The following is a 12115-nucleotide window of genomic DNA, read 5'->3' as shown; positions in this document are numbered from 1 at the left end:
GGCACTTTCTTATGCAAGGAACCCTACTATAGACTCTCAACATTTTATAAACAACTATTAAATTATATTCTGGGATTCTCAAGAACAGAAGGAAACATTAAATTCCATTAATGAGGAACAGTACTCTCTAACTGCTCTGATTCAGGTAGTTCATAACGTGACAATCTCAATTATTTCATTTCATGAAACTTAAAGGTCAAAAAGAACCTTCTGGTTACCTGCTTGACATTGCTTTTAGAACTTTCTCTTATAATAACACACCTCGAAGCTACAGTATCTTTCAAAATAAATCCAATCTTAATTTAAACCCAAACTACAGAGACACAGCCTGACTTTTGCCAAGTTCCTTAAAGCCCAATTACGTTTGTTGATGAAGTTTATAACCTACTTTCATTTTGAAGTTTGAAGAAAATCAAACCCAAAATCCAGTCATCATTTCAATTTATTACTTTACCTAAAAACGTAAAGAAAAGTTGCCTTCATCTTTAGCTGCTCTGCCTCTAAGGAATATGACTAATACCAGCATATTTGAACATAGGATCTCCCTATTCGCTGATTTTACAAGGAAGTTTTGTTCTGCCCTCTCTCCTTTTTCCAAAATGAAACGCTCTCGGTTCTCCTCCATTAGATAGAAGACCTTTGTAAGGAGCTGGCACCCAGTTATCCCATTTTGTCTTGGATACGTGGGTGGTAAAAAGAAAATGGGATCTTTGCCTGACTCATGATGACGTATTATCTGCCAAAGGAAAGTACAATGCTACCTTTTTTACTTTCTTAAATTTTTCACTTGTTTCAAACAGAGGCGAGCCTGCTTATGATTACTAAGGGGAAAATTCCTAAAGGAAGAATAGCCACCTTCAAAGTTATTAGGACAATACACCTGAATAACCCCCAAACCCAAGCCCTTGCAGGTTTTGCAGTATTATTCCCTTACAAAGAAGGGAAGAAACCAGTAAAACTCATCTTCAAGGTCAAACTAAAGAAGTCACCCACAAGGAGAGAGGAGCTGCCCAAATTAATATTATGCCAAGTTTTTTAAGCCTGCAAGGGAAGAGGTAAAGGAACCACCTTTCTTGCTTACATTGGATTTGCAGAAATAAAGCCAAACAAGGCTGTGACTTGCTAAGTTATAACATACATTCCATGGCACTGCTGCTACATTCCAGGTGCTGTGGGATGCACCTCAGGAGTCTGCTGCACAGCAAGGAAGAAGTTCCCAATACTTTTGTAACCCATGAGATTTGAGAACTCCTGGTCAGCCTCTCCAGTGATTTTAAAACACCTCATAACCCCTGAGCACACTTTGCAGTATTTACCCTCCAGCACCTCGTGGTTCATTCAGCATTTTAATACCAAGGCTGGGTTAAAGTCGAGCAAACTCCTCGGTGAGAAAATGTCACCACTTAAACTCGTGTCTCTGGCTGTACCTGCCCACGCTGCACATGCCTTACACTCCACAGTTACTTAGTGACAACACTTCCAAGGGAAAACTGTGTTACTAAAGGAGGTATTGGGATATGTAGTAACCCAGGGCAGCTTCCACCGACTGATTCTGCGAGAACCTTCCTCCAGCCGCTCGCCTCCATTTATTGCCAGCGCATTCCTAACAGGAAGCAGTGATTCCTTCCACTGGGAATATCACTGCTTCATAAATGCTAATAAGCTTTCCACTCCCTGTGCTACATTTTGGTCAGAACAGGCTCTGCCAGTTGGTTCTGCAGTGAGCTCTCGTTTGCTGGCCCACTCTGCTGCAAACTGAAAATATCAATCTGCAGCAAAATGTGTTCTACAGTGCTTTATTACAGAAAGATTATGTTTAGTCACCAAATGCAATCCCAAGCACAACCAGGAGATCTAGATTTTTTGACATCTGCAGAGTGTTGAAAGCTTACCTTTGGTCAAAAACGAAAAACTAACCACAAAAGACACTATCTCAAAAAAGCAGATGCCAAAAGACAGAGGGCTTGGAACTGCTAAGAGTTTTGAGTCCAAAAACTTAAATCTTGCAGCCTCCCACAAAGCCTGCACTGCAAGTGTAGTCTTTTATTTCTGTTTTAATAATCTTATTCATTTATTTCTTACTAACCCAAGGCACTCAATCATTTATATAATCCATAATGCCATCAAGTTTCCTTGAGTACAGATACAGTCACACCTCAACCTATGCACCTTAAGAGACTGCTGAGCTGTTTCTGAGGAGAAAGCTTCCAGATGAACATTACACTGAAAACTTTAAAGTCCTGAAAACACAGAACTTCAAAATAAAATATAAGCCTATTGCAGCAGTCCAGCTTAGGAGGAATCCAGGTTCAGAAGAGGAGTTCAGGTGCTTAATTCTCAGAGAAGTGACTGACAAAACTCAGTATGAAGGCGGGTGTGCAGCCTCTAACAGGAAAATAAAAGCAGTGGATATTCTTGTTACTGAAATCATTTATCTACACTGAACTCCCTTGAAAGAGCACCAAGATGTACAGGGAGGGATTTATGTGTTCAATTCCTCCAGCAATCCCTGCCTTACTGCCTTGGTCCTTCTGGGCAGACACTGCTGGGATCAAGAGCACAATGCTTTTCTCACCTGCGATTCACGTAACATTAAAAGAATCCTACTTTCAAAATTAAGTTACAGAGTACTGATCTCCCAGAGTTCCACATACTGGAACACAAGTGCAAAACAGGTCTTCCAGCAGGAGTTGGAAAACAAATGTTAGTGAAACCAAAGTACACAAGGAAACTCAGTTTTCATACACATACTTTTCTTGCGGGGCTGAGATGGTGATGTGGACTGGGAAGTGGTTCCATTAGTGCTGCTCTCCTCCTCCTCTTTAACTTCTACTTTCATTTCAGGCTTCTTTTCTTCTATTTCCATTGGTTCCTGCTTCAGCTCTGTTCCATCTGTTTCTTCTTTTATTTGTGAAGATCCTTGTAAATCCTCCTCCACCTTAAGAAAGGACGCAACGAGATGCACTATTACATCTACAACCCAAACTTCAGCCATCAAAATATTAGTTTGAGATTGTTGAAGCACTTTCCATCCATGGCTTTCCTCAGGACAGTTACTTTTCAGTAACGACCCTCCTCTCGCCCCTTAGCTCACCGATTCAGACACATCATTAAGTGCTTTTATATCTATCACTGCTTTCAGTTAAGCTGTAGAGAATCTCATTTACCTCAGTCTTAGCTTCCACTTGTGTCTCACTAGTCTCTGGCTCAGTTTCTTCAGTTTTAACTTCTGATTTGCTTTCTAGCATTGGTGCATCTGGTCCTAGTTGCTGGGAATTCGTATCAGCACTAGCAACTGAGGCAGGGGTGGGGACCCTGTTATCAATACTAGCTGCTGCCTGGGATAGCTGTTGTAAAAACAGTACAAAAGAAAGACACTGCATATATAGAAATATTTTCCTTTACTAAAAATGAACAGCACAAAAGAGACATGAGATGATATTCTAAAACAGTGCAGAACATGGATACAGGTCACTGTAGCCAAGTTTTGATACCACACATTTAATAACTCTGCTTTACAGAGGAGAAGCCGAGGAAGAATTCTGCCCCAAAGTGGCTTCTTTTACAGAGAAAACACCTGCCCAGTAAAACACTCTACATTCCTTGAAACGTGCATTTGCCTGACTGTATCTTAAAAAAAATTATGCAAATCTCAGGCTCAGAAAAGATTCTGATTATGGCCAAAGATAATATTAGGCCCGTTACACCTCATCTTTCTGCACACTGCTGCCAATTTTACTGTGAGCAGTTCAGCCATTCAATCCCCCCCCTCCTTCAGACAACGCTGAGAACATCTGAACACACACATTTTACACATTCTAATGAACCCTCTGGTCTAAAGTAGAAGCTGCTATTGACAACTACGGGCTCTACGGTGCTACACACAGGGAGACTCATGGAATGTCACTACACAAGGAAAACGGGACCGGCCGGTACTTACTGGAGTGCCAGGTGGCTGTGCCTGCACAGAGGTTGGCTGCTGCTGGGCTGGCTGTGGGGTTGGCACAGACTGGGGCTGGACTGGGGTCTGGGGCTGTGGTGTGACCTGGGCCTGGGCCGCAGTCTGCCCCGTGGGTGTGCTTTGGGTCTGGGTCGCGTTGGGAACAGAACCCGGCGTCGGGGTCGGAGTTTGTCCCGAGGATGAGACCGGTGTCGATGGCTGGGTGGGTGCTGCTGGCTGGGGAGGGGTCATTCCCGTCGGGTGCTGGATGGGTGGCATCCCAGCAGCGGTGGACACGGGAGGCGTGGTCTGGTGTAGAGGTGGCTGGGTCACCGGGGGACACGGTAACTGCCCCCCCTGCGGGCCCAGCATGTTCATGGAGTTAGGAAGAGCAGCACTGGGAACCTGCCCCTGCTAGGAAGAGAGAGTCTCTTACACACGTGTGACTGCCAAAACCCTGGGAATCACATTAGCCTTTAAATCACAGCACTGAAGCCTTCTCTGACAGAATGCTATCCAGGAGATCAGCCACAAACAAACGCTGCTGTTGCGAGTAACCGTGCTCTGATTTTTGTCATCGCTCTCATTAGCTCTCAAAGACCTTTCTCCCAGACCCAGATGTGCCATGCTTGTCCTGCATTAATTTTGGCATACAGAGGGAATCTCCATCCCAGTAACACAGAAACCCACAGGCACAGAGCCTCTAAATCGTGCCATTAGCTGGGCAAAGGTCAGGCTTTGACACAAAACGGTTTCGAGCAAATACCCATTTTAGGCCAGGACTCTGGAGCAGCTCTGCTTTAGAGGGCAGGTCAACACATTTAATGCTGCCCCGTTGCACAGAGCAAGACTTAAGAGGAGGTTTTTTTGTTTTCTTTTTAATTAGAGTGCTCCAGATGCTTCAGAAAACTGTGGATTTGTTTTTCAGAGCAGCAACACAATAACATATTCTGGATGTACTTAAACCTTCAAACTGTACATTTTACTGAAGATTGCATCAGATAACTGGTGATAAAATAAGAATGTGCTATCCTCAGATGTAACTGTTACTCTTAGAAATCCAAATCAGTTAACAATTTCCTGCAGATGAGGTTTCAAATTTAAAACATACTTCTATATTGCCAGTACACAGTCAGTTTTATTGAACTAAGTGCATTAGGAAGAAAATGTTCACCACAAAAGCAGTCAAACAACTGAGCCAGGGCCCAAGAAACTGTAGATGCTCACCCTGAAGATATTCCAAGCGCTTGACAGAGCCCTTCATAACCTGATCTAAGTCATCTCTCATTTGAGGACAGGGCTGGACTAGAGAACTCTGGAGGTCTCAACCAGCCTAAATTACTTGGATTCTGAGTTAAACACTTTGTGGAAGAGCACACACTTTGGCATCATAAGCACAGCTGCTACTAACACTGACCACTAATGCAACAGAAAAATGTCACAGGAAAAAACCAACCATCAGAAGCACAAAGGTTAAAACAAACTTTACAAGATCTTCCCTAACCACTTTATTATAAATTCGGATTTAAAGTTAGCTACTTGGGTCCACACAGAGAGGAAACATATGTTCCTAAACATCCCACAAATTAATTTCTGATATTCCCCCTAAAAATCTCATCAGCATGCATTTTAAGGAATTTAAATCAGGAATTACGGGGCGTTGCGCCCCCGTTAACAGATGTCGATGGGTTATGTAAGAGCTTCTGAAAAAGGCAGATGTAACCCAGGATCCCCCAAAGTTGGGGTGGCTGTGCTGAACAGTGGATACAAAAATACAAACAAGCAAACATATTGAATAAATTAGAGCAAAATAATTAAGAGTAAATAACTCTAGTTAGAAAATCCATCTTACCTGTGCCACCCCAGCCTGAGCTGTTGACTGACCCATGCCCACATTGTTCACATTCATTGTCCCAGTGGATGCAGGGAACTGATTCTGGGGCAGGAATTGGTTCTGGGTGGGAGCCTGACCCATCATGTTGTTGGAATGAGCTCCCATCATGTTCTGTGGCTGAGGCATTCGGGAAGGAGACATTGCCATCTGAAAATTAACACCCAAATGAACTCATTACCATTTCATATTATGGAGCAAGACAAAGGAAAATACCCTCAATGTAATCAACCAAAAGATAGGACAAAAAATAAAAGGAAAATTGGCTTCAGTAAACCAAATGGAAGTGGGGATATGCACAGAACTTCAGCATTTGTTCCCCAGCATTCACAAGGGAATTATTTTTAAATAGGTAATATTCCAAACTCTACTGAGAGTGTTTGTTCTCTGAGATAACAGAGAGAATCCAGTGAAACTGAAAATATTTTTGTTTTTCTAAAGAAAAAAACATGTTTTCACAGAGGAATAAAGAAGGTGTATATACTGCCAAGCCAGCTCCTGAAAGAACGATGCTCTTCCACAGACAGCTGGGAATTACTGCACCTCTGGCACGCACGTCTCTAAAGGCCCGGTTGGCTTCTTCAGAACAGGTAAATACCGAAAACAAACGCCTCAATAAAAGCCTTTCCATGAAATTATCCTACAATTTACAGCCCTGCTCTGTGACGTGGCCTTTTCAGAGGAGCAGTGGCTGCTGAGTGGGCTCAGTGCCGAGCAGAAGGAGGGTACGAACCGCGGGGACGGCGCCCATGTTGTTCATCTGCACCGGGTGGTTCATCGGAGACGCCGCCCGGGGTCCCATGGGGGCTTGTGGCATCTGTACATTCCCTATGGACATGGGGTTAAACTGATTCATTCCTGCAAATGCACCCCCAAAACAAGTCATTAGGAACAAGTCATAGAATTTGTGTATGTTTATTCTACTATAAAATTAACTAACAAATTATTACAGCTGAAATTTGACCGCCCTACGCTTTGTCTCTCAATTTTGTTCAAATTACTTTGACTTCACAGACAAATCAGGATGTGAGAAGTATTTAGAAGAATACCAGTTAGGATGCCTAAAGAAAAAAGTTAAATGCAAAAGATGAAGAGTGTGGATGATCTGCAGAGACACAATGCTATTTATAAATAATACCTTGGGATGGTTTCTTAAAATCAGGCATTTGCTTTGCAACAGCAATGTCTTATTTAGGGTTCACTGAAATGGCTGAAGTAAATATGATAAAAATACTTATTGTATATAGGAAGGCAACTCTGAGCCTCAAATCAGGACAAAACCCAGCAAAATTCTTAAACAGGGGTTGTGCTTTTTATACAAAACATTTAACCCCTCCAAAAACCCCAAACTTGTCTAAAGGTGTGATTATGGAGCTATATTTGCTATCAATTTTTCTCCTATTGAAATGAGTTTAAAAGGATTTAACTTCCCAAGGACATTTCAACACAAGTTTTGACTTAGTACTAACTCTGAACCATGAAATAAAATAACTGGGGACACTTTTTTGAGGGAAGCTGAAGCACCTAGAACTCATGGGTTTATATTTTTCAGAAAAAAACCACCAATGAGCTCACAGCAGCTTCAATCAATGATGGCAAGTGCTATGAACAAGTTATGAACACCTTTTTAAATGCACTTTGCATCAGAAACCAAGAAAGGATATCATTAGTTACAAACATTCTAGGATTCATACACCTAGCTGTGTTTCCAGCTATAGGTATATTTTTTGCTAATTAACTGATGAAAAAATGCCAACATACTACCCCCTTTACAGCAATTTAAATGAGATTATCCACAGTATTCTTGTTTGAACTGTCCTCTTTGGAAGGACTGAACCAATTCCCAACTGCTAGGAAAGTGCTGGGTACATATTGTTGGTTCTTAAGACTGCACTTGGGACAGTTCCTGCCACACAGCAACAAGAATGATGCTGCAAAAAGGAAGACCCTGTAGTTCCTCCATCCCAACTCCAAAAAACCCGACATAAGATCAGCTTCCCCCCCCCCAAATTATTTTAAACCCACAAATTGCAATTAGAGAGGAAAACATAAATACCTTGAGAAACCTGCATACGACTTATAGGCACGGTTGGCATGGACATTGGCCCATCTGCAACACAACAGAAGAAAGGTCAGAAAACCAGCTTAAAATACAACCTGAAGATTACCAGGAGAGCCCGTGGAATGCAGAGGCACCTCCAGCAGTACTTACTGGGTGGCCTGACGGGCTGTGCCTGGCCCATGGCAGCAGCCACCTGGGGGATCCCGGGGGGCTGTGGCCCTGGGGTCTGTAAGGCTGGTTGGTTCCCCAACATCCCTTGTTTGTGGAGACGAGACCTCCGTTTCTCTTCCAGCTCCTTTTGTATCTTATAGATTTTCTCTGCTAATAAATGATAGTATTCATCCTATAAAGGAGGGGAAAAAAAAAAAACCCAGAGTGCTCAGCATCAAGTGTAAAGAAGCGGCAGCAGAACTCATTTAGTCTCATTTACTACCTGAATGTCATCACCTGGTTTTTCATTCTTAATATCTATTTGAAAAAGAAATATTTCTTTTCAGAATTATCACTGCTTTAATGCAGAAAAGGAAACACAAAGATTATAGAAAACACACTTGCTTTTTTATGGCTAATCCTTCATACCTACTCTGAGTAGATTAGCAAAGGAGAAGGCTGGAGGTTCTCTCTTGCTTTGACAAAAGCCAGGAAGTTGAGGTTTAGTTTTTAAATGTGAATGATTTCTAAATGTTATTTTCATTATAAACATTTTTACTAATCCACAGACAAAAGAAAAAGATATTCCCAGCACACAGTTACACTGAATAAACTTCAGGAGACAGATGTTAAGAACAGATCAATTTTTACATAAAAGAACTGCTCTTTTCCTAAAGAGTCTGACTATCAACAACCATGGTAAAGGATAAACAAAACCAGGAAAACCTCAAAGGAATGGAGGAAATTCACTGAAAAAAATATTCCACAGGCACAGACAATTGAACACTACATCTGCAGAAGATGAAAAATCCATTTTACTCAACCCACAACAACAACAACAGATCCAATACGACAGTCACAGTGCACACCAGGTAGACAATTTTGCTTGTCAGTAATTGCCAAGTGCATGAGATTATGCACCTGTTAAAGGCAAAAAAACCCCCATAAACCCTCAACACCACATTTCTTTTTTGGGGTCACCTATGCTCTCAAAATCCAGTGTTACACAGAGTACAGGTTGAGTGATGCTTGTCCCACAGTCATTATGTCTTTATTCAATTTTCATCACAACCGTGACTTATTATTACAGCAGGATTGAGTTCACTTCAGAAAACTTAATAGGAGATAGGTATTCCTCAGCAGCCTCGTTAAGGAAGTCCAGTGATGCAATATAAAGCTTTGATTTTAGGTAATTTCCTTCCTCCAAATGTCTCAAAAGTCAGTGCAGACACTTTCTGCTGTCCAGTACAAAAGCTCTACAGCCCTTTCTCTCCTCCTGCTCAAGCCACTTCACCTCTAACTTCCTACTTGTAAATTTATTATTGTGCTACTTTCCCACTGCAAAGATTCCTGAAAAGGCTGTGTTCATAAGGAGCACACACTACTAGAACAGTGTCAAACTGCTTCCAATGATGCCTCTTATTAATATGGTTTTCAATGTCAAAGTAGAACGGAAGCTCCTCAAAAAGAAGGATGCAATTCCTCACGGCATCATCAATAAATTCTGAATTACTCCCTTCTTCCAAGTTTGCTGCTTGGAGCCAAAAACATCAGATGAATTCCAATAACAGCAACTTCTGGCAATGAGGCTCTGACAGCTGTTTTGAGGGGTGAAGAGGAGACACTTCTGGGTGTTTGTCTGTCAGAAGACATTTAATTTTATAACCAGCAGTTTACTATGTTCATCCTTACTGAGAAGATATTTAGATTCCCATGTATGAATCCTCCTTCTCCCTAAAATTGGTCTCTAAAGCTGCCAGGGTGACCAAGGGTGATCACACTCAAGTGTTCCTTGTAAACAACCTCTTAGTAGCTACAAGGAGGATACAACATGGTTACTGACCAACACTGACACAGCAGCAGCACTACAAGTATGGCCAGTATATTTATCTCTAGGAAATAAAACTTGCCTTCCACCTTCAGCTCTTCTGTGAAATGGGCTGAAAGAGATGAAGGAAGTGTCTTACTGAATAACTGTCACCTGAAATGCCACTAACTACTCTCTTCAGATACTCCTCCCTCACTTAAGAAAGGATCTCAGGATTCTGATCTGCTAAGATCTCACTGGCTGTTGTTACTGGCACTACTGAGGATGTCTGTTCCCAGTGAAAACTTTCAGGGAGTGGTTCCTTTAGGGTAGAATCAGCACAGTGTCATATCCTCAGCCTGTCAATCAGCAGGGGTTTGCTCCCTCTCAGTAGGAGAGATTGGAACTGGTACCTCTTTGCAGACAGAGTGAGAATCATGAACAAGAACAGGAATTGTCTTGTTTCCACTCACAGGAACAAAGGCAGGCAAACTGATTTCCTATGTCTTTGCCAAACCACTTTTGGTGCTGTTGAGTAGAGCAGAACTAATTCCAGCAGCACAGGCAGAAGGTAAGCAGTGGAACAGCACTGGGCCCTACAGAAAACCTCCAATGGTAAAGAAACATGAAGGAAGTTTTAAAAGTACTGTTCACACAGACTTCCAAAAAGGGAGGAAGCCAGTAAGGGGAACACCAAGAACTGCAAGCTGTGCTCCAAGCTTTGTGCACGTCAGTCACATCAGGAGGAATGCAGGTTGGGCTGGGATGAGATGCTGTCTAGTTTTCATGGAGCTGAGGGAGCTGAATTAGCTCAGAGTGACATTAATCATCTGTCTTGGGACTACACAAACACTGTCATAGACAGAAAACATGACTTTCCTCATCAAGGGAGCAGTGAAATGATTCCCTGTGGTTTTCATTACACTTGTAAGATTAGTGATCCTACAGTTTTTTAACAACTACTGAATGGACTCAGGCAACATACCCTACTATTAGCAGACTCATACATATCTCCTTCCACTTTCCTGGCATAAGCCACCAGGTTCTCCATGCGTCGATCCTTCAGTGCTGCTGGATCAGGAGTGGGGAAGATGGCTTGGACACTACAAGGAAGGAGGAAGAACAAAAGAAAAATTCTTCAGGAAAAAATCAAAATTCGATACAGCTTTAAGACAATCACCCTGGACATTGCCTTATACACCAGGTATGTAAAAACATATCAAACTTGCTAAAAAAAAAAAAAAAATCAATATTTTATTATTTCTCACCAGATTAAAGCAATGATGAAAATAAAGTGAGGTTTAACAGTTTGGAGTTTAAATACCTGTTCAGTAGAGCAGAGCAAATTTACTGGCAATATAAACTAATTTCATGCCCACTCCTTAACGAGCATGAAGAACTGAAGAGGAGGATTAAAGGTAACAGCTCATCCTCAGTGGCCCAGCACCAGAGGACCATTACTGACAACTTTTTTTTCAGCTTAATAGTAGAACTACTGTATTGCAATTCTTTAAAAACATTCAGGAAAAAGGCAGCCTTGGTGAATACTTACAGTTTATGCACTAAATGATTGCGCAGGTCCTGAGTGACATGTTCATGCCATGCTTTCCTTACCCCGGTACTCGAAGGAGGTGCAGCCGTTGGCATTGAGCTGAGGTTTCCAACATTGCCAGAATTTGTGCCATCATTCATTAGTGGGCTAAAACAAAGCCAGAAGGGACTGTTACAGAAATGCAGAGTTTTGTCGTAGGTTTGATGCCTGAAGTTATTTTTCATCATTATTTTTTTTTAGCTATTGTGTCAAACACTCCTTAAGTGAAATTTTGGTATCAACAAAACTGCAGCAAACAAAGCAGCAAAGCTCAGGAATTTACAAGAGACAGGGTGAATCATAAAGAATCACAACTGCTAAGGTATTTGTACACTTAAAACCACAAAATATTCTTCCTTTGGGAAATCGTTTAAAACTACTAAATATTGTGGGGCTCCCAGGAGGCACAAAGTGGCAGCTCTAAAATTGAGCATATCTGCAGATGTCACTGACCATTCCCATGCCAATACAATCAGTTTTTAAAGCAGTTCCTTATTTATAAGCATGTAAATAAATGTTTAATTGAGTAAGAATGAAAATATGTGCATTACTTATTTGTCCCAAGGGATGTTGGAAGAGCAGTTTCAGAAATTAGACCGGGTTGCTGGTCTGTTGTTATTCCTCCTGCAGGAAGGTTCATCTGGTTGGCTCCTTTGGGACAAAATTAAACATCA

The 12115-nt window shown here is 41.7% G+C and overlaps 1 protein-coding gene across 7 annotated transcripts in view; it reads right to left on the bottom strand.

Annotated features, from left to right (window-relative positions):
• The window catches only part of CREBBP (CREB binding protein), a 94989-nt gene that overhangs the window by 26969 nt on the left and 55905 nt on the right, over positions 1-12115 (bottom strand). For 3 of the 7 annotated variants that reach the window (XM_032703891.1, XM_032703893.1, XM_032703897.1), the window contains 10 exons: positions 11993-12092; positions 11403-11549; positions 10836-10953; positions 8044-8236; positions 7888-7941; positions 6565-6689; positions 5793-5981; positions 3941-4354; positions 3168-3347; positions 2752-2938 (listed from right to left, as the gene is read on the bottom strand). In XM_032703891.1, the coding sequence (XP_032559782.1) occupies positions 2752-2938; positions 3168-3347; positions 3941-4354; positions 5793-5981; positions 6565-6689; positions 7888-7941; positions 8044-8236; positions 10836-10953; positions 11403-11549; positions 11993-12092 (1707 nt within the window). The remainder of the gene's footprint in view (positions 1-2751; positions 2939-3167; positions 3348-3940; positions 4355-5792; positions 5982-6564; positions 6690-7887; positions 7942-8043; positions 8237-10835; positions 10954-11402; positions 11550-11992; positions 12093-12115) is intronic. The other 4 variants (XM_032703892.1, XM_032703895.1, XM_032703894.1 and 1 more) reach the window with 3 other exon arrangements.

This window comes from Chiroxiphia lanceolata, chromosome 16, assembly GCF_009829145.1.
Source record: "Chiroxiphia lanceolata isolate bChiLan1 chromosome 16, bChiLan1.pri, whole genome shotgun sequence".
Classification (NCBI taxonomy): domain Eukaryota; kingdom Metazoa; phylum Chordata; class Aves; order Passeriformes; family Pipridae; genus Chiroxiphia; species Chiroxiphia lanceolata.
Note: the sequence above shows the minus strand (reverse complement) of the source record. Positions and strands in the feature narration are given on the sequence as shown.